This window comes from Phalacrocorax aristotelis, chromosome 23, assembly GCF_949628215.1.
Source record: "Phalacrocorax aristotelis chromosome 23, bGulAri2.1, whole genome shotgun sequence".
Lineage (NCBI taxonomy): Eukaryota > Metazoa > Chordata > Aves > Suliformes > Phalacrocoracidae > Phalacrocorax > Phalacrocorax aristotelis.
In genome coordinates this window covers 2908994-2930852 of record NC_134298.1, presented here as the reverse complement: position 1 = coordinate 2930852, position 21859 = coordinate 2908994, and the positions used below count along the sequence as shown (strand labels likewise).

At 50.9% G+C, this 21859-nt stretch overlaps 1 protein-coding gene across 2 annotated transcripts in view; it reads left to right on the top strand.

The window, feature by feature from the left end:
- Nucleotides 1-21859, top strand: part of LOC142067850 (acid-sensing ion channel 2-like) — a 103404-nt gene that overhangs the window by 69024 nt on the left and 12521 nt on the right. For both annotated transcript variants that reach the window (XR_012664154.1, XM_075116834.1), the window contains exon 3: nt 12776-12903. Coding sequence is in view for 1 of the 2 variants with exons in the window: in XM_075116834.1 (XP_074972935.1) it covers nt 12776-12903 (128 nt within the window). In the remaining variant the exon portion in view is untranslated. The remainder of the gene's footprint in view (nt 1-12775; nt 12904-21859) is intronic.

Here is a 21859-nt window from a genome sequence, read left to right as displayed (position 1 = left end):
TTGCTTTGTCTCTCTTGCAAAATCCACCTCATCACCTCAAAACCTCAGCAGGGCCCAGCTATGCCTTGGCATCTGTCCTGTTGCTGTATTTCACCTCCAGCCTGGTCTCTTGTACTGCCATGTTCTCCCCATACCTTGAAAAGCCTCAGAAGCAACCTCTGGTACCAGCAATGCCATTTTCTGCTTAAACCACCAGGTTAGCACAGAGGGATTTTTTCTCCCTCCCCCCCTCCCCACCCCCCAGCAAAATTCATTGCAGCACTGCAGGCTGCACTAGGTGTAATTTTCACAGGTTATTTTTATCAGAGGAAAATACTAGACTGCCTGCTGCCATGTGAGATCTGTTTGTGCCCCACTGGCCTTACTGTGGGCAGCACGCTACAACACAATGCAAATATTTTTATATATAGCATCTTCCATATGCAGCGTTGGGGGATGGCGGGAGGAGAGAGGGCTGGGGGGACACACACCGGGGGCTTTGGGGGGCAAAGGGAGGGAGATGGAAATGCTGCGAGGAAGCAGCGACGCTTTGGGCTGAAGATGGGACACATATAGAGAGGGAGAATCCTTCCCTGGTGCAGGAGGGGTTTGGTTTTGGTGTGCGGATGACAGAAGTGGTGAAGGCACCTTAGAAGGTCTGCAGGTGGGAAGCTGAGATTGGAGGAGCAGACAGGACCCTGGAGGAGCATCACCTCCTGCGACCACCCGCTCTCCCCACTTCGGTAACCCTAATCCTGAAAAATCACTATAAAATAGGACGTAAAGAAGCTCACAAATAGGAGATATTAAATTCTCCACTCCCCAGGCCTGCAGACTTCTAGTTTTTCTTCTCTTAAATCTATGTGGCTCTTTTAGCTCTAAAATCTGTTTGGTTGCTAGGGGTAAAAATTACTAGGTGGAGAGTTTTCTAAGGAAACATGGGGGAACTGAAACTTCCTGTGGAAATGTGTGGACAAACCTAAATCTCTCTAAAATACCCTACATCCCAGTTGTTGAAGCATTCTTTGAATGTGAGACCAAGACTTACACCCATGTATCCTTGAGTGGAGCAGGGGGTTGGGGTTTCTTTTTATCTTTTTTTTTCTTTTTTTCCTTATTTTTTTCTTTTTCCCCACCTCCAGAAAAGTCAGCTGCTGATTTCAGGTCTATCTTGGTCCTTACTGGCCAATACTTTGAAATCTCAAATGCATGAGCAGGAGAAGGATTTCCCTCACCGATGTCACTAAAATACTTGGGTTTTTTTCCCTACTTTGATAGACTAGCTCTCTCCTGAAATTTTGTAATCATAAACTGCATCTGAGGCACATCCTGTTCCATTAAAATAAGTGTTTACTTAGTTGCCGAGTTCACCAAAGTGCTCAGAAATTACATCACTCAAAACACTGACATTTATAGATGATGCAAATTAAATAGACATAACCACAGCTGTCAGTGCAATTCAGGCAGGGCACGGAGTCAAGGTTTCTCGAAATGGTGAAAACCTCTCTGCCCGCCGCCTGTCTTCAAACGTCCTTGTGCCGGCAGTGATTTTATTTAATTGCACACTAACTCCAAAGCTTTTCCACCTAGCCCGGCTTTGCGTTCAGGGTGAAATTGCTTTTCTCCAAAAGGTTGCAAAAGCAAATGGGACCAGCTCCTGCCTGCAGGGATTTCTGTGCTTCAGCCTCCAGCAATGTGTCCTGGAGAGGGACCAGGAGAAAATAAATAGTTGTAAGACGTTATTACTGATTGGAGTGGCTGCAGAATGAGGAAAGTGGGTGGGTGATGGGAAGGCACGAGCTTGGCTCGAGAGGGAAGTCTGGTCCGTGCAGGATAAGGGCCCAGCAGGAGCAAAGCCTGGTTATCTGCTGGTGGTGCTGGACCAGTGAGAGCTCTACAGCATCCTTCAGGCAGGAAAATTAAGCACCGATCCTGCGGAGGACTGGGACCTGGCACAGCTTGCTCTGGTGACCTGCACGGACCTTGGAGTCCTGTGGAGGCTCTCACCGCGGGTCGGGGTGGTGATGGCGATGGGATCATCACCTTGGGGTGGTGACCCACCACCTTGGGATGGTGACCCAACCCAGTCATCTTCTTCTGTCCCACGTTGGGACTATTGTGCCTTCCCATGGGACCCACATTCCCAGAGAGGTGTCAGGATGCAGAGGGGCTTCCTGGGAGCCAGTGATGCTCAGAGCTAGGTGATCTCCCTGGCACCTCTTTGGACCTCCAGTTTGAGAAAGCACATCCTGCTGACTCCTCTTCCAAATACATGGAGATGCCGTCTCCCTTCTGTCACTGCCAAAAGCTGGCTGGAGCCCTGGGCTTAGCCTGCGCGGCATCCCGGTCCCCTGCGTCCGTCCATCCACCCCGACAAGGGCAGCAGCAGAGCCAAGACCCAGCCACGGCACTGGGAATCTGCTTCCATCTGGCTCTGCTACCAGCCAAAATTAGCAGCAGCTCTTTCACTGTTTAATATTTCAAGATGTTCTGGGGGAAGCGGTGAGGCTCCTGGAGGCGGGGAGGGATGTGCGAGAACCGCTTCTGCACCTTTAGAACGAGTCCTTTCTTTTTCTTTTCCTTTTCTAGGGTTTGGGTGGTTTTTTTGGTCATTTCTGTCACTGCGGTGGCAGCCGCTTGCAAAAGCAGAAACTGGCAGATGGGTCACCTGGGGGCCAGCACCTCCGGCTCTGGATGCAGGGGATATTTCTCCCCTCTGCAGGGAATATCTCTCCCTTCCTTGTCCTGTATTTCTGGCAGCAGCTCCCAGGGGCGGAGGAGATACGGGGGTGGCTCTGACCACCCCCTGATTTTTTTGCTATCCTCCCTCCTGTGGTGGCCCTTCCCAGCCACACGTGATTCCCAAAGGATGCTGAGTGGGAGGGGAATTTATTTTCTTTCCCTACCAAGAAGCGATCATATGAGCAGCAAAACTTGGCAGGAGCAACCCTCCCTGCCCTGGCATGACCCCGCCAATAAAGCAGGTTACGAGACACTTGTTTTCCCACTTTAATGATTAAAACTTAAGCTTAATAGGAGAGAAGCAAGGAACTAAAATATTCATTTGCTGGCTCCTTGCTGTCCAGCAAAACCACTTTAACAGCTCTGGGCTCGACTTGCTGGAGACCTGCCGGTTTCTCCTGCCCCGTTTATTATGTAACAAGCTTTTTAATAATATACGTTGAGACATATGGCCCCTCAGATTTAGTATGCAAATGCAATATGCTTAACTAAAAATAGCAGATATGCTTAATGTAGTTTGTTATAACACCTTCTGTTACTTGGTGAGTAACAAATCGCGGCTGCGCTTTACAGAGAGCTTGGAATGGAGTGAGCAGGCAAAAACCGCTGCTGGGGGCTTGCCTTTTGTAGTGAAGGAGCTCAGTCATGTCCCGTCTCCTGCCTGCTCCAGCACCATGACCAGATAATTAAGTAGAAGATACCCACATAAATGCTTAGTGGGGGATTAAGTAATGAATTGCTGGTAGGAAAGCTTTGAGTACCAGCTAGGTGTAGTAGTTGCCTTATGTCCTGGAGCGTTAGCTTGGGTTTGGGGGGTTTATATTCCATATATACTATCCCAGTTCACACTGTAGGAATCACACAGCGGTTACATCCCAGTGGTGCCAGGCGGAAGCATCGCCTCTGCGCCCTCATCCCTTGGGATTATAGGGCAGAGGCTTCGCTGCTGCTTGTCCAGCCTTTGGGCCGTGGGAAGAGAGAGAAGGATGCAAGGTCCATCTCCTGCCCTTCCCAAATCTTCCTTTCAGCCTCCCTCTTGCAGGCTCTGCAGGCAGAAGACTCTCTTCTTCCTCTCCTCTTCATGCAAATCCCTTCTTGCTGTTATTTCTTGCCAAAGCAAAAAGAAACAAGAAGCAAGAGGTGTCATTTCATGGTGACAGTTGGGTGACAGCAGTGCTGCCATGCCCTCCGCAGAGCAGTCAAAGCTGGAAAGCAGCCCTCCGTGCTCCTGTCGCCGCCCCAAGAGCCGGGCTGTCTGCACCTTTCAGATAGGAGGACATGAGGTTTTTCAAAGTATTCTTTCATTTAAAAAAAAAAAAAAAGAAAGAAAGAAAAGAAAAAGGGGAAAAAAATAAAAACCTCTGAAATACACTGACTGTATCCCAAGAGATAAAGAGGAAGAATTGATTTACCTCTGTAGCTAATACCACTACCTCACTTGCCTTTAATACAAGCTGGTGGCCTTTCATGCTGGTAGCTTTCAGGTGCAGGGCTTTTGGGTTTGTTTTCCCAGAATAAATCTTTAACCTTGCACACAAAGTCCCTGATGACTTGCTATAGTGGAGCTTGTCACACGATGCTTCTGTGCTGCTCTTCATCTGCTCTCCATCACCATCAAAGCCTCCAGTAGCCTTGAGATCACCGCTGATGTGCTGGAGCCACATTTACCTGGGTTGTCCGGCTCATGGGCGATGTTTGGGGGGTCTCGGTTCACTTCCCACCTCCGTGAGAGAGAATGAGTTGGTCTGCCAGGAAGCAATTCCTTTTCCCCCTGTTTCATCCCAACACTGATTGTTCAAGAGAACCAGGGGAACAGGAGGTCCCTGCTGCAGGTTGTCAGCAGCACTTTGAAGCAGCAAGGTTTGATTTCATAGCTACGGGGAAGGGTTTGTAGAGAGAGAGGCTGGTTGCCTTTATCAGTTCCTTAGCTCTGAAAAGGGAACGCCTGAATTTCCCATTGGGGCTTGGTTATGCTTATTTGATCCTATCGTATCTGCTTATGGAGATTAAGGAGTTGCCTTGGCTCGGTGGAGGGAAGTTGCAACACCTTGGACGTGACTCATCCTGCTGTAGACATCTCCCTGGGATGGGATGAATCACTCTGAAGCTGGCTGCCCTTCTTCTTCGGTGACAGGAAAAGCCTGAAAATAGATTTAATTGTCCAGAGCTGGGCACAGGGCTTGCCCGGAGCTTGTATTGGTGCTGTCAGCAGCAGTGATTCCTCCAGCAGCAGCAGGGACCCCGGGGGCATCACTGCAGCACCCACAAGACCCTGGCATGGACTGTGGCAAGGGGATCATGTTGGAGAGGAAAGACGGTGTTCCTCAGTGCGCTCAAAAGGTTGCCAAGGGGAACGGTCTTGGAGGTGACGTCCTGCCTTTTGGGCTCCCAGCAGAAAGGGGACAAGGTTGAGGGACCCATCCTTAAGAACGAAGGGCTGGGTGGTCTCTGTCAGTCCTCTATATAGGGCTATAACCTGTAGATTGCAGGGCTTTCCATCTTATCGCCCCTACCCCAAATGTAATATCCACCTCCTGGAAAGCAGTTATTGAGTTTTTCCCCTCTTCTACAACAAGGACTTTTCTTCGGCTGCTTTAGGGACTTCTTCATCTTCCCCAGCATCAACTTATCCCCATTCCCTTGGGCCAGTGCTGGCCCTACCAAACACTGGGAAGCAGCCGGACCCTTCCAAAGCTTGGCCAGATGGATGAGACCACGACAGGCTCCGCGCTCCCCTGGCCACCCTCGCACGATGGGTTCTGTAGATTTAATTTGTCCCTCTTAAATGGAGGTGAGCAGCCAGGCTGGGTTCACGCACGCTCTGCACAGCCCCGCTGGGACCCTCACTGCTGCCGCATCCGAACGGGACACATGGTATTTTTCCCGACAGCTGCCAGAGCTGGTGGTAGTCCCTGATTGCTTCCAAAACAGCAGCCAAAGCACATCCCACAGTAGCACAACACACAGGACAAATTTCAAGCGACTGGTTTTTAGTGGGGAAAGTTGCGTCGATTTGGTCGCCTGTCAAACGGATGCTATCAAACCTCCGCGAGCCCGGTTGCGAATACTCTTATTTCAGCTTCACTTCGTCCTGTATCCAAGCAACTTTAAGTGAAGCAAAACATGATGCTTCCACAGAAATTAGAACATGCACAGGGGAGCGCGAAACTGGTTTTGCTGGCGTTAAACTGGTTTCTTTATAACTCCATGGTTTATTTTGCAGTAGGCTTGGCGGTCCTGCTTTCTTATGTTTCCATGGCGATTTGGGGGTGGGTTTTTTTTCCATCTATAAATTCTTGTCTAGGAAAAATGTGAATGTTGCACATTCATTTAAGATTTCTGCACAGATATAGTGTGGATGGAGTGGCAGTTGACCCCCAAGTGTGGGACCACAAGGCACATCTGCTGGGTCACTGTGGGTGCCGGCTGCCCCCCGGCATGATGAGCCTGACGTGCTCAGGAGGTGCTGAGCTGCGGGCACAGACCCTGGGTGATGTGAGGACATGAGCCAGGTCCCACGTGCTGCTGAGCTAAATGGGAGGCGTGCGGGAGGGATGCAGGAGGGATTTAGGGCGTCACTGGGTTGGTGGGCATGGGGACAGGGCCATGCTATTTTGCACGCCCAGAGCAACTCGGGGTGCTCGGCCCCGGTGCCGGGGATGCCAACCCGCCCAGACCCCGACAGGGGAGGTGGAGGAGCACTTGCTCTGATGCGCGTTGTTTCCATGGCAATACTGAGCAAAGGATGCCATAACAACTAGAGATGAACCGTGACATCTCACAGCGTCTCTGGGCATGTCTGTGCCGCCGCAGGAACTCCCCTGCTCCTGGGCAGCCTTCCTGCCCCAGGGAGACAAGAAACCGTGGTCCTGACATACCTTTTCTGGACGCAGTGCAGCTGGCACAGGGATGAACATCTGTGCTTCCTTCCAGATGTTGCGCTTAGTGCTGCTCGTACCCCTTAAGGATACTGTCCCCGTGAGATAGTCGCTGCCTTTGCACCTCAGTAATACGCTGCGCTGTTGAACTACGCTGTGCAGAGGGTAGAGGACATACAGGTGGCTTTTCCAGCCCGATGAGTTAAGCAGCAACATTGCTCCTGTTTTACAGATGGGGAAACTGAGGCAAAGGATGACGAGAGTCTGGGGAGAACCTAAACCTCCCAGCTCAGTGCTCACTTCTGCACACTGCAGGAGAAAGCTTATTACCCAGAATAAACCTTCGGGCCACCTTCTAGTACAGTCACTATGTGAACCAGCCAAGAAAATACCATCTACTGTGCTCAGATTGAGCCATATGGGATCTGTTTTGGTTTTCTCTGAGCAGGAGGGTGTTCCGTGGAGCTGCCGGTGCTGCCGGCAGAGCTGGCAGGTGACGGCTCCAGCTGGAAATGACCCGTGACTCAGGCTGTATCTTCAATTCCCAATAAATTAGTGCTAAGCACGGCTTCAGATGTTAATTGCCAGAGAGAAGTGGATCAGTTTGGACGTAATAAGGCAGGGGGAGAAGGGTAGCTCCGTGCCTTTGGCTGCATTTCTTACTTTAATTGCAGCTTCTTGCAGATTCACAGGGATGAGCTTTGTAGCCCGCACCCGAGCGTACAGTCAGCTGGAGCTTTATTAAGATTTTTCGAGCGATGATCTAAGCAGAAGGGCCCAATGAAGTCATGGAGAGCCAACGCCAGAAATAGAAAGCTGTGCAATCTGCAACACAAAATACTCCGCAGCCAGCTTGAAGCACACGCTGAATTAATCCCCAATTTAATTAACACTACTTTAATCCTTCAGTGAAAAGAACAGCTCAGGATTTGTTTGGGAACACTGTCCTGTGTACAATAATGTATATTAATGTATATAAAAATGCAGTCATCAAGGATTTTTTGCTCTATTCCCAACCTGGGATGCACTAAGAAATGAATTTACAGGCACTGTCCTCTGAAAAGTGGGATTGGAGCGTGAATGAAGGGCTGTGGTTGGGCAACATCACAAAATTAGTTTAAAAACCATAAGGTACGTACCAAACCCGAAGTCACCGGAATTTCTATTTGAAGTTTTTCTGGCATCGGAGCCAATCAGAGCATTTTCAGGGTTGTTTTTTCCCTGTTGACGGGTGATTACAGGAAACACGTCTAAGAGAACAGCAGCAACAGCTTGGAGTGGTACTCAGCCCCCTGCCTCCAGAAGGTACTGCTAGAAGAAGCCATTCAAAATGATGCTAAAACTGGCAAAACCGTGGCTGGGACGCGTCTCTGTGGATGTTCGCGCCCCTGCTTGCACCTCTCCAGTCTCAGGGTAACAGCCTTGAGACCCAGGGTTTGCCACAGAGCCTTTTAGGGTTTGCTCTGCCCAGGGACTTTAATTTTAGCAACCTAAATGCACCTAAAACTAGACAGTCTTGAGCTTCTGGGTCCTCTGAGACCTGTTCCTTACACCTGCAGCAACTATTTAATCCACACTAGTGCTTCTCAGTCTCAGCACAGAGCTTAGAAAGTTTAAGATGCAGCTATTGAGGACCGGTCCAGGCATATTCCATCAAAGGGTTTTGTAGCTGGGCTTTTAATTTTTCTCTCTTAGTGGAAAAGAGCTATTTTATAGAAAATGAAGTTTTAGCAGAAGTGACAGTTTTTCAAAGCCAGTTTCTTGTTTATAGTTTCATCCTCGCATGTGTTTCTTGCAGGAAAAGCAATGCATGTTGACTGGCTTTTGGCAGGTTTTCTAAAAAAACCACTGTTTATTTTGCTCTTCTTGTTATTATCGATGATGAAAATTAATAACTATGTGTTTTAAAACCAAGGTTTCTTCTATGGCAGTGAAAATGCTTTTCCCTCCCCGTCCTGATTGCAACTGGCTGCATGCCAGGATTTTCTATTTAAAATTACAAACCCTGTTGCTTTTAAGTCTCTCATGGATACTTGCAGGCTGTATCTTGTTTGCTTGATATGGATGTACAGGGATTTACCCGCAGATGGACCTGGGCACAGCACCCAGTCTTGGAAATACATGGAATTAAGTCAGAGCTGAACAGACCCGGGGCAGGTGCAGAAATGGGCAGAATAATTTCAGATGGAAAATGTTTTAACAAAACAGTTCCCGTTGCCCAACAAGTTAGACTAAATAGAAGCTTTCTCCTCCAACTTGTCAGGTAATTACTGAAGGGAGCATATGGTGTCTCCTCTGAAGTGTTGGAAGGGGATCAACGCCAGGCAAAGCGACGGAGCTGGGTGGGATTGGTAGGAGTGGGCGTCACGGGAGGATAACAGGATCGGGATTGAAACTGGAGGAGTTGGTGGGTGCTCAGGAGAGCGGTTTGACCCATGCTGGTGTGCGTGGGGCTTGGACATCACGGTGCTCAATCAGCTGTGGAGCCCCCGGGGCTGCTGCGGTGCTGCTGAGCAGCGATGAGGTTGGATGGGGACGCTCTGCATTGCTGAAGGTTTGGGGGGAGGTTTGGGCTTCACCCTCAGCGCTGGGGTGTTTTGGAGGATCTGCACTGGGGAAGTATTGGCAAGGAGGAGACCCAAAAATGGGACCCCCGTGCGTGGGCAGATGCAAAGCTAGAGCAGACAGCAAGAGAGCTTGGATGTGTCGACATCCATCTGACATCTCTTGGAGGGAGAGGAGCCCAATTACAGCTGAGCAAGGCAAAGGCAAGGCAGGTTTTTGTCATGGTGGGTCCCAGTAATTGGGTTGCGTTCCTCCCCATAACCCCCATCACAGGAGGGCAGTGGGGAGTGATTCAGGTCACAGTTGATGGGTCTTGAGCAGAAGTGGAAGCCAAGAGCAAGGCTGGTCAATGCTAGTCTTGCTCCAGGAGGCTTCAGTGTAGGGAAAAGCCAAAATAAACTAACGCTGTCTGTGCCCGTGACCCATAGAGAAGATGCAGATCTCAGAAGAGGTGCACCCAGGCTCTGCATCCACCGCATGCCACCCCATGCAATTAGCAATGCTGCATGCCCTAAAGCAAGGCATGCTTTATATACCAAAACCACTTCTGTCACAACGAGGCAAAAGGTTTGAGGTTCAACAAGGCCAAGTGCCAGGTCCTGCCCTTGGGTCACACCAACCCCAGGCAGCGCCCCAGGCCTGGGGCAGAGGGGCTGGGAAGTGCCCGGCGGAGAAGGCCCTGGGGGTGCTGGCTGACAGCCGGCTGGGCATGAGCCAGCAGTGCCCGGGTGGCCAAGGAGGCCACCAGCCCCCAGGCTTGTGTCAGCGCTGGTGTGGCCAGCAGGAGCCAGGCAGGGATGGGGCCCCTGTGCTCGGCCCTGGGGAGGCCCCACCTCGAATGCTGGGCTCAGGTTTGGGCCCCTCAGGACAAGAAGGGCCTTGAGGGGCCGGAGCGTGTCCAGAGAAGGGCAGCGGGGCTGGGGCAGGGTCTGGAGCACAAGTGTGCTGGGGGGCGGCTGAGGGAGCTGGGGGGGTTTAGCCTGGAGAAGAGGGGGCTGAGGGGAGCCCTTCTCGCTCTCTGCAGCTGCCTGAGAGGGGCTGGAGTGAGGGGGGGGCTGGTCTCTGCTCCCAAGTCATCGGTGACAGGACGAGAGGAAACAGCCTCAAGTGGCATCAGGAGAGGTTTAGACTTAATATTAGGAAATATTACTTCACTGAAAGGGTTGTCAGGCATTGGGACAGGCTGCCCAGAGGCACCATCCCTGGGTGGGGTTCAAAAAACGTGTAGACGTGGCACTTGGGGACATGGTTTAGGAGGCCTGGAGGGGTTGGACTTGAAGATCCTAAAGGTCTTTTCCAACCTTAATAATTCTATGATTCTATGAAAAACATAAAATTACCTTGCGTGGAGCATCGCAGAGCCAGTGCATGGGCACGCAGATTAGCGCAGGCACTGGAGGCATCAATCCATGGGAGTGTGTGTTCAAGAGTGAGCCTTGCAGATCAGAACATCTCTGACTGGTTCAAAGTCCAACTCCAACTGGTTGGAGATGAGCCTCGACCAAGCATGCGGAGAGCTCACTCCCTCGCCACCCCCCCGCATTTCGCAGACGTATGCAAGGCCTGGGAAGGTAACTGTTTTAATAAATCCTGATTATCTCCAAATTGTTTTCCTGTGCCTTAGGTAGAAAAGCTGGGCTTTAAAGGGTTAAACAGTAATAGCCTGCTCCAGCTGCTCAGTCTGCAAAGGCTGCTGAGATAAAATGCTTGAGATGTGGAGATGCTGCTGGTAGACACATCACTGCAGGTGCAGAGCATTAAGTTTCACGTAGCCAAGAAGTAAAGCAGCCTTGCTGTCAGAGTGGGGCTTTTAAAATGTTGTGTGTTCCCAAAAGCTGAATGAAATGTGCGGTTTGATTTGTGGCTGGCGGGGAGGGTTGGTTTCCTCAGTAGGGGATGAAGGTGACGGCAGCATGTCTGACTGGGAGTTTCTGGAGGTCTCTGGGCCAGCCTTCTTGGACCAACACTCGATGGGTTTGGCCATGACGGAGTGTTGAAGCCTCAGAGGATGGTTAGCTGTAAAGGAGGTAGATCTGAGCACTGTAGATGCTCTCCTTTAGCCCAACAAATCCATGCGTAAGCCCGTTCCCACCCATGCAGTCTTTGGCTTCATTTGCCTTGGGGGCTACTGTGTGAGCAGGGTTCAAGAAAGTCCTCTCTTGGGAGAGGAAGGCTGATCCCTTTGCTGCCCGATTCAGTCAGCAGAGCTGCATCCTCTTAAGCGATGGGTTCCTGAGACCTGTAACCCTCATGTCATCCAGTGTCACTTTATTCTTCCCTTGTCCTTCTCCTCATCCCGTGTCACCCCATGGTCTGGTGTCTTCTGCTGTCGTCTCCTGCTGCAAATCTTATGTAGTCCCTGGTGTAACAGCTCTGCGGCTGTGATTCCTTGGTGCTGAGTTTCTAACACTTTGGATTGAATACAGTGCTGTTAAAAATTGAAAGGCATCATAAAATAGTAGAAAAATACCAAGGAATAGTAAGCAAAGAAAATAGAGTGACTCATCTTTAAACAGAAGCTCTTTAGCTGTAGAGGCGGCATTGCTGGCCACAGGCATGGATTCGTATTAGTGGGTAACTCAGTTTTTAGGCCAAATTATGCAGAGTTAACAACTTCCTTTGCAAATCAGCCCCCCACCCCTTAGTCCCATATGCTCCCTCTAGTTTGTTGGGATGCGAGACCGTAGCAGCGATGCTAAAGAGAGAAAGGTTACGCGCCCCAGCTGCATGAAGATGCCTGTGTGGTAGAGGAGCCCAAAGTGCTCATGTATCACACTCGGGTCTGATTTGCATCCCATTAATTCTGCTTCTGAAAGTCTTTTTCTAGTGGGTTTTATTTTCTAATGGAAGGGGGGGACTGACCTCGAGTTATGCGGCGTTGAGCACAGATTTGGGATGTGGAAACCTCACATCACCCATAACTCGGTGATGTGTCTGAGCCTGTGCACTGCAAAATACCTCTGTCCGGCTTGGAACAGCTTCAGCTGCCAAAAACATGAGCTTCTTGGAATTTAACATGCTTTTTTTCATTATTTAATTACCTACATTGTCTCCCAAGTGGCCTCAGGCAGAGTGAGAGGCAGGGCAACGGATGCAGGGTGCACCCATGCTTTCAGCATTGGAGACCTTATGGATAGTAGAAACGTCTCCGTTTGGGGGAAGGCGTTTATTTGTTGTAGTAATATAGGAATGCATTTAAAATTCTGTAGCCAGCTAGAAAGTAGAAGTCACCTCCTGTTTTCTGTAGCTTGGAAGTGCAGGCCAAGCTGGAGAATCACGAATCTCTGTGTTAGAGGGAGGGTGAGCCCTTGCCATGGGCAGCAGTGTAAGGACCAGGAGCCTGGAGATGTTCTTGGCCCCGATGGGCAGCAGTGGTGATTTGGGCTGAGTCCCAGGTGTGCTCTGCTCCCAGCAAATGCTGCTGCTATGTTTCCTTCCTTGATGCCCAGAAGTCTGATCATCCAGGTGGAGCCCTCCCAACTGCTTACCTCCTGCTTTTGAGCAGGGGAGCTTGGCTGGATACCATTTTCCACAGCGAGACAAACATGCCCATGCCAGTGGACACCGTCCCACCCCCCACAGCCTGCTAACCTCCCCTCTTCTTCTTCCAGAGGAGACGACGTTCGAGGCTGGAGTCAAAGTCCAGATCCACAGCCAGTCTGAGCCACCTTTTGTCCAGGAGCTGGGGTTCGGGGTGGCTCCTGGATTCCAGACCTTTGTAGCCACCCAGGAGCAAAGGGTAAGTCCTAAATTTCATTTACACACCAAGATGCCTTCAGTGGGTCTGTATGAGAGGTTGCTTCTGAGTACTGATGCCCCTTGAGAGGCACCTTGATCGTTAACAGCTATTTACTTAGTAGCGATAGAACGAGAGCAAACGGCCCCAAGCTGCATCAGGGGAGGTTTAGACTGGATATTAGGAAAAATTTTGTTACTGAAAGAATGGTCAGGCACTGGCACAGGCTGCCCAGAGAGGTGCTGGAGTCACCATCCCTGGAGGTATTTAAGAGACATGTAGACGCGGCACTTCAGGGCATGGTTTAGGAAACATGGTAGTGTTGGGTTGACAGTTGGAGTTGATGAGCCTAGAGGTCTTTTCCAACCTTAATGATTCTATGATTCTGTGATTTTTATGCCTTGCTTCAAATTGGTTGGGATGAGGGCAGCTTTCTCTGCGTTGCTTCCCATGCATCACCCACAATCCTTGTAATTTTGGCTGCAGAAGGGACTTCATCTCTGGTAATTTCCCAGCCTTGCTCTTCCACGGTTATCGTTCCACTGTGGCAGTCGCTCAATGTGTTGGGTACTTCCCCACCCACCGAGAAAGGATGCTTGTTGCCAAAAGGCTCTCACGCTCCAAGGATATAAAAAGAGACGAGAGGAGAGTGTTTCATTATGTAGATCAGCGTGAATCCTTTCAGTTGCGTTATTTGTTACAACCTGTGGTGGGATGCTCGTGGCTCGGGGTACGTCACCCTCCCTGAGCCCCCAACGGTGGCACATCATCACAGAGCAGATGGATGCGATGTGACGTAGCGTCATTAGACCCAAACCCTGGGTAGGTGTTCAGAAAGCCATCCAGCGGAATGATTTTTTCCCCCAGCTTGGCCCTGGTGCTGTCATTCCTAGCCCTCCTGCTTCGTTGCCTCTCTCATTTTCCTCACTGCTTTTGCAGCCACCCTCAAATGAGACATAAATCAAGTTGAGGAGAGTGAACATGAGCTGTTAAAGGCTTTGCTCTGATTAAACCTCCGTGGAGATCAGAGCTGCAGCCGTTACACTTCAGCTCAGAGCAACACAAGGAATTCACCACCAAATATATCGTTAAGGCATCTCTCCGTGGCCACCGGCTACCAAAATACACCTGAAGATGCTGCATTTCGGTAAGCCTGGATGCAGATCTTCTTCATTACAGCGTGCTTGTGTGTAATCAGCCAGGAGATAACGAACAGTGTGGGCTCCTGGTGGGCGAGCGCCAGGTGGAAACTTCTCAATTAAAGCAGAGAAATGTTTCGCTCTTGTCGGTTCGTATCTTGTGGGAAGTCCGGTGGGCTGCAGAAAATGAGCAGCTTTATTAGTGCGCGGAGCTCTCGTTTGGAGTGTAACACCTTAGTAACAGCGAAGCAAAGAGCTCTCCAGGGGATGAGGCAGCAGCTGCTGAAGTCCAAGCCAGAAATGGGCTTGGAAACCCATTGTGGGCATTTTTCATGCCCATTCGCCTCACACAAGCCCTTCCACGTGTCCCCAGCGTCCTCACCTCTCTCCAGAGCTGCTTTCTGCTGTCCCAGGGGACCCAGCAGTGTTTGGCATTGCTTACATGGGGCACGCTGCAAGGTAGAGACTCTGGAATGATGGAAAACATTAACTACTGTTGGCAGTAATTACTGGGCACTGAATGCTTTATCCATCCTCTCTCCTGGGGACATCTCCTGAAGCAGTCTGGGGGTCTCCACACACCGAGGCGGCAGCGCTGGGGTCAGCCCCGTGCCTGCAGCTGCCACTGGCAGTGGGGCCTGGATACGGCCCTGGGGCTAGGGCCAGCGGCTGGTTGTCCCCTACAAGAGCTGCATATGGGAGCCGTTCCATGCCAGCACCTGGCAGGCAGCTCGCAGACGCTGGCTTACCCCAGGGACGACAAGTGACGTGCCAAAGGTCATGGAGGAAGTCAGTGTCGCAGCAGAGGGTCCCATGTCAGGCTAGGAATAAGGAAGAAATTTTCTATGGTGGGGGTGGTGAAACACTGGCACAGGATGCCTGGAGAGGTGGGAGATGCCCCATCCCTGGGATCTTTCAAGGCCAGGTTGGACGGGGCTCTGAGCAGCCCGATATACTTGAAGATGTCCCTGCTCACTGCAGGGGGTTGGACTGGCTGAGCTTTAAAGCTCCCTTCCAGCCCAAACCATTCAGTGAGTCTGTGTCAGAGCAGATGGTCCTGTGTTGGGGTCTTGCATTTCCATCCCCAGTATGCACATGCCTTCGAGCGAATCCGTCTCCTCTTTTCTCAGCAGCAAAGAGCAGGCTTTTTGTTTAGCAAATTGTCAGCTGTGAAAAACACCTTCGGCAGAATCACCACCCCCTTAGTGAGACCACATCAGCCCTGCAGAAAAGCTGGCGGAGGTGCCGAGGCTGGCGACTGAGAAGGGCATCGCCAGCCGTTCACATGGCACTTTGCATCCCCCGTTAGCAGGCAGCGCTGGGCAGGGTATCGGGTGCTGCGGTGCAGCCGCCTGATGCTGCATGAGCTTGGCAGCACCGCCTCGAATCGCACCCGCTTGGCAGCGCGAGCGGTAATTGGAAAGATTTGTCTTCCTTAAACATCCCGGCTTCAGCAAGATCTGGGAGCGTGGCTGGGAGCTGGAGCCTGCAGGGAGGATCTCAAGGACTTTGTTTTAAGATAGAAAGAGCATAAATACTGGAGACTTTTAAGACAGCTGCTGTAAATCTTCCCCATCCTGTTGACGGCATTAACTATTTCATTATTTCTATTAAAAGATCAGACTTCCTATCAGGAAGACAGCCAGCTGAGAGAGAGAGGGGGAAAACTCCATCCCTCCCCAGATCCCTCCTTCCAGGCAGGGAAGATGTAGAACATGACAAGAAAATCATTTGAGGGACTTATAGCTCGAGTGTGTCCCCTCTCCTGCAGGTTTTGCCAGAGTTTTGGTGCTGGGAGAGGGAAGGGCATGTTTCTGCTCAGGGACAGGGGTTCTGTAACTGGTTTAAAATTATACCATGGGCTGTGATGCCTTTACCCAGGAGACCCGGAGGGCTCTTCAAGCCACCTGCCAGGAGCAGCATTCAGCTCCCCAGGCATTGCTGCCAACCCCAATCCCTCCTCTCCATAAAGTCATTTTTAACCTAATTACAACCACTAGAGCGTACACGTGCTACTGACGCCTCTAATTACACTGCAGGGACCGGCCAGGCATCACCCACCTTCCCAAGCCCTGAACACACATCTTTTTTTCAGACCCCTGCTTTAGTCTTTTTATTTTTTTCTACTAAATCTCTACATCTGGGGCAGTCACATGCTGCTTCTTCAGTAAGTCAGAGCAAAAGGTGGAAAAGCCCATGAGCATCACCCAGAGGACTGAGTCCAGCCAGTTATTGGGGTCCTAAACAATGTGTTTTACACCATGAAACATAAACAAAATGATCCTCCAGCTGGAGAAGTATAGAAATAAAGACAAAGAGGGGGTCGTTTCACACCTCCCAGCTCAGAGCAGCCTCTGTGTTAGGTATAAGCACTTCTCCCAGTGCTAAAAAAAAATAGGAGTGGATTTGGGCAGACTCACCTTGGCATGATGGTGGGAGCCATGCATCATCTTTGAGCTGGGCTTTGGGGTGAAAGGGATTTATTCATGGCTGGGTTAGAGACTTGTGGCTTTATTTGGGGTTCTGCTACTATCCCCTGTGGCCATGCTCAAATCTATCCCTTCGTCCCACCATCCCAGTCTGGAAATAGGAGTATTTACTGGGCTTTAGTTACTGTTTTCCTGCCTTTCCAGGTATGCAGCCACTTAGTGCAAGCGAGGACTTGCGTCTTGGTGACAGAGCAGTAAATCCTGGATCTTTATACTGAGAGCTTTCCAAAAGCCCCTTGTCAAAAGCAAACTCTGGTTCCATGATCTCATTAGATCTCCCTTCAAAATTAGCTGTCAGTCTCAAAAAGGGAACAAAATCAGTTTTCCTCCTTCTGTAGTGGCTGAGCCCTCTGGTTCCTGCAGAGCGACACTTTTCAGATACATTTACCAGTTCGGGAACTGCATCATTAATGCAGTAACAATGCCGTGCTGGTTTGCACTAGTAGCATCATAAGAAGGACTTTGCACATGTGTCGGTTGCGTGTGCTGAGTCAGCAAAAGCAATCCTGCAAGGAGGTTTCCCCCATAAAACGTGGTTGTTATGTAGGCCAAGCTGGTTCTTTGCTGCAGACTCATGCCTAAAGGGAGATGCTTTCTGTCTGAAATCTCAGACTGAATCTATCGCCTGAAGTTTAAAGGGAGCCAAGACTAAGCTCCCTAAAGCAGCTCGGGAGGTGGCACAGCAGAAGGCAACACACGAGGGACAGCTGCAATTAAAACAAGAGTGTCTTGATGGAGAACAGCGGAAAACATCCTCTGTGGGTGACCTTCTGCGCACCACGGCAGTGGCTGGGTCTGAATGCAACATGAAAGGGGCTAGGGTGGTTTACGTGGACGTGCAAGGCCATAGCTGCTGTTCTCTGGGGGTTTCACACTGTTTTACACGGGGCAAGCCGGCTGCGGTCCCCGTTGTGCCTTGCAGCGAGAGATGCTCCGGCCTCACAGGGTACCGGTTTCCATGGCAATTGCTGAATCTAATGAATAAGGTTTGTTTTCTCATGAATGGGCAAACCCCCGAGCTGCGCAGGAGCTGGCGCGGGACATGCCGTGCCGTCACCCTCCAGACGGGTCCCAAGGGAGGGCAGGACCACCCCTATTAGGGCAGTGCCTTTCAGCTCCCGCTGCTCCTGGCTTTGGGGGGATCCACCCCAATTTTTCCCTTTTCCTGACTGTTTTGGGTGAGTCTGGCACTATAACAGACCAGACCTTGCGTTGTGCATGGCCCTGGGGGGGCTGCAGTGTCCCCCCATACCCTTGCACCGACCATAGCACCAAGGCATGGGCAGACACGCTGGGAATTATATTTTGAGGGGCTGATCCCCTGGAGAAGGACAAATTTCTCCTGGATTTTGCTCCTCTTAATCCCCTTTTTCCAGCTGGGTTTTACAGCACCATTGCCGCATCTCAGCAGCGTCACCCAAGCCTCTCCCGTTAACGGGTGGGATCAGATAATGTAACTTCCCCAGCTTGGCTGCTCCCCGCTATGCCATCGGTGTGACGCGTTAGAGAAGATGAAAAGCGCACTAAAAAATGGCAATTTCTGCCAACTTGGCAATAAAAATTTAAGAGGCTTCAATTAAGCAACAGGTTCAAAGATGGAGCAATATTGTTTAATAGGGCTCTAGTGTGCCTTGGAGACTCATCCCCGCATAATGGAGCATGGGACAGAGAGCATCAGCTACTGACAACTGCAGTATCAAGAAGTGCAATTACAGAGGCAGGAAAACGGGACCCGGGGTCTGGCAGCGATCGCTCTGGCGCCTGTATGCCCGAACAGGGTGTTGGTAGTAGCATTTGAAAATTGGGAGCAATTAAATAGCATTTCCCATGTTTCCTAACCCTCACTCAGAACATCTCCTTCTACCTACGGTCTTACACCTCCTCCTGGAGAAACATTCGCTCTCTGATTTCCTTCTGTTTGCCTCAGTCCCACACACCCTCCCAGCTGATTTCCTCCAGTCTGTCATCAGCCTCTGAATTAATTCAGCGAGAAGCAGCAAACTGGCAGGCAGCGGTGGCCAGACCCATAGAAAACCTCGTGGCACAGGAGCGGGTCAAAGCCGGCGATGTAAGAAAACGATCGCATGGCTTTTTTTGTCGGGCAGCAGAGTGGCTTTGCTTGGAAAGCAGCGTTAGGGGTGAATGAGGCTGTAACAGGACGGGTTTGGAGGCAAGGGGTGGAAATGACTCGGGGCCAGGAGCGGTGTGTCTGAATGAGGGGAGGCTGGAAGGGGCTCGCTTAGGAAGGAGGTCAGTAAAAGAAAATATCAAGGGTGTAGATGAAGTAATGGTCTGGGTGTTCCTGCTAGCCCTTCAACATATTATATGGATAGAGGATTTTTTTTAAAAAGATGGGAAGCTGCTTGCTGAGAACAGGAGAGCTTCGGTGAGTCCAGCCCCCATGGCGCACCCCCCAAATTGGGCACCTGTGTAAGAGTTTGGCCGATGTAGTCCAACAAATACAGCCAATGGCATCCAGCAAAATGAGGGGGGGAGGACTTTTGCTGGCTGTAGCTATGCCGAGGAGGTGACCAAAGGGACAGGGTAGAGTTTATTGCAATTTAAGACGGAGTTCGCACACAAGCAAAGGGTCCAGCTCGTTTAGCGGGGTGCTAGAAGCGAGCTGTAGATGTTCAGCACAGCAAACACCAGAAGCAGCTGTCCAACTACTGGGAGCAAACCCAGGATGAGGCTCAGGAGGGGCTGTCCTCAACTCTTCGGGGAGCCACCGAAGGTTTCAATATTGCTATTTCATTTGCAAAATTATTTCCAAGGAAATGGGGACCTGGATGAGCTTGGAGCTCCAAAATCACGTTTTTCTTCTGATGCCCACTCACCTCCAGCACCTGGGGACTCGTGGGCTCTATAACTTCCCGAGCTCTGCTCAGGGGGACCTTCCAGGTGCTGAAAGGGTTAAGCTGTTGTCCTTAAACTTTTTTGGTGCTGTGTGAAGGGAGCAAATGAGAAAGAACAGCCGTATCACACCCAGCACGGCAAAGGTAGGCGGCAAATAGATAACTTCCAGCGTCATTAACTGGGAGATGGTGCCAATGAGCTGTGGGTACGCCGAGATTTTTAAGCATTTTACAAGTGCTAAAGTTGCCTGGGATTGAAATTCTATTAAGTTGATGCTATTTGATGTCTCATTAAAGAACAGAGCTTTCTGGTTATTATTTCATTTGGAGCAAATGCAAACACACCCCATCTAGACCTTGCGATGTTCAGGGAGAGGTTTGCACCCCTCCTTGGCAATCGCTGCCTGAATTTTGATGGCATCGGCTGGGGACTCACACGTGGAGGAGGCAGGAGAGGGGCTGAGCTGTAGCCCAGCGCCGAGTCAGTGCAGGATGCATCCCCAAAGCCGGATTACCCACAGAGCCCAGCTGCAAACCGGGCTGAAACTGCCCCAACCTCATGCTGAAAACATCGCTGCCGCATTTCCGTATCTTCCCTATTGCATAAAATTAATTATGCAAAAAAAGCGTGATATCACTTAAATTTTTTTTAAAAAGATCTCTCCAGCTGTAGACAGATGTACCAGGAGGCTCAGTGCCAAAAGCAGCGTGCGAAGGGCAGCAGCGTGGCCAGGAAAAAGGGCTGTGGCAGGGAGGAGGCAGCGCTGGATGGCCCCAGCCTCCCCGACCCACAGCCTCCCCAGCCCGTTTGCCGAGAACAGCCCTTCCTTTCCTTGCATTTTGGGCAAGCAAGATCCATCCTGCTTTTAAGGAGACAAGTCAATTTGTTCCTTTCCCTTTTGGCTCCTGCCAGTTTGCAACTGATTGTCGTAATCCCTAATAGCTGGGATCAAGAGAATTTAAAAAGCATTTCATTAATTAATTAAGTATTAACAATTGTGAAAGCACGAGGGTGTGAGTTTGTCAACCTCAATTAGAGGCTGAAGCTGAATTTCTAGAAGCGTGAGACCACGCAGTGCCAGGGAGGGGTATGCGCGGGCAGCCCTTGGAAAGCTGCCATGGCAGCGGAGCAGAATTAGAGCTCAGCGCTGCTCTCCTGCAGGAACCGAGGGCAGAAACTGTTCCTACTGCTTTTACCCTTGCTTTTCCTTTTGCTTTTATGGTGGGTTTTTTTTCCCTTCAGCTTCAAAGAGAATTAGCGCATCTTTGGTGGTTGCAGAGCAGGTTGGAGTGGAGCAGCTCATCACCCTCGGGCAGCCTCCGCTGGTCCAGCACCAGCGCCCTCCCGCCAACCCCAAACTAGCATCATCTGGAAGAGGGGAAAGTGATTCTCGCAAGAGGAGGAGATGTCTGTGTGACTGCACACCGCCCAGGAGTGGCTGCAGGGGGGAGGAATCAAATCCAGTTAGCATCTCTCCCGTTTACGTTGTTTACATGGCCGCAGTCTGCGGGGTTGCGCCGTCGCGCGTGATCCTGTTTGCTGGCCAACTAGGCAGGCTTGGCTCCCCAGTGCGCTCTTCCAGGCAATGCAGTGGCCTCGCTAGCATCGTGGGCAGGAAATTCAGATGTCAAATGTCTAAAATGAGCTGCTTGGGTAGCTCTCCGGGGCTGAGCGCTTCGGATGTAAAAGCTTTGCTTGAGGTTGCAGCCCCGAGAAAGCACGCGCTTTGGTGAGGAGTGGGTTAAGGAGGGATGCTTTTATGGATGGCTTCACCATTGCATTAACCCCAGGGCTCGCAGGGCACTGGGACGCCTGTGCCAAGGCGGGAGAGGCAACGGGAGCAGGGATGGGGCTGGTTTGTGGGGGGAGAAACCACAGGGAAGAACCGTGGGATCCTGCTCCATCGCACTTCAGGGCAGGAAACCCGCCGTGAGCTGCAAAGAGTTTGACCCCTCGGTTTAAGTCTTTCACCGCAGGGTGCGCTGTTTGCTGAGTAAAACCATACCCAGCTCTGGGGCTGGATAGTCCTCTCTTTGAAGAGTAACAGGGAGCATTTCAGAGGAGGTGACCCAGCAGTCCTGGCAGTCGCCGTGTACCTGTGAGCGATGCTGCTGCGGCTCCAAAGACAGACGGTAACAGAGCAGCTGCCTTCAGAGAAAATTGGAAATAGAAGGTTAGGACAAGAGCTGACTACCTCAGAGACTCGGCACATTGGTGTCTGCTCACCAAAGTCACCTGGGAAAGGCAAAAGGAGCTTTCCTTGGGCCAAATTTCCTTTGGATGTTGAGGCAAGGTCTGGGAAGTGTGGCGCTGCTATTCTCTGCAGAGCCCAGTCCCTAACGATGTGCCTTCTCCCACTGGAGAGGTCCCACATCCTTATCTGGCTGCTGATCGCTCGAGAGTTTGCTTCTGATTACAAATTACAGAGCGCGAGGCAAGCGAGGAGTCTTTCAAGCTGTAATTGCCATGGAGGCT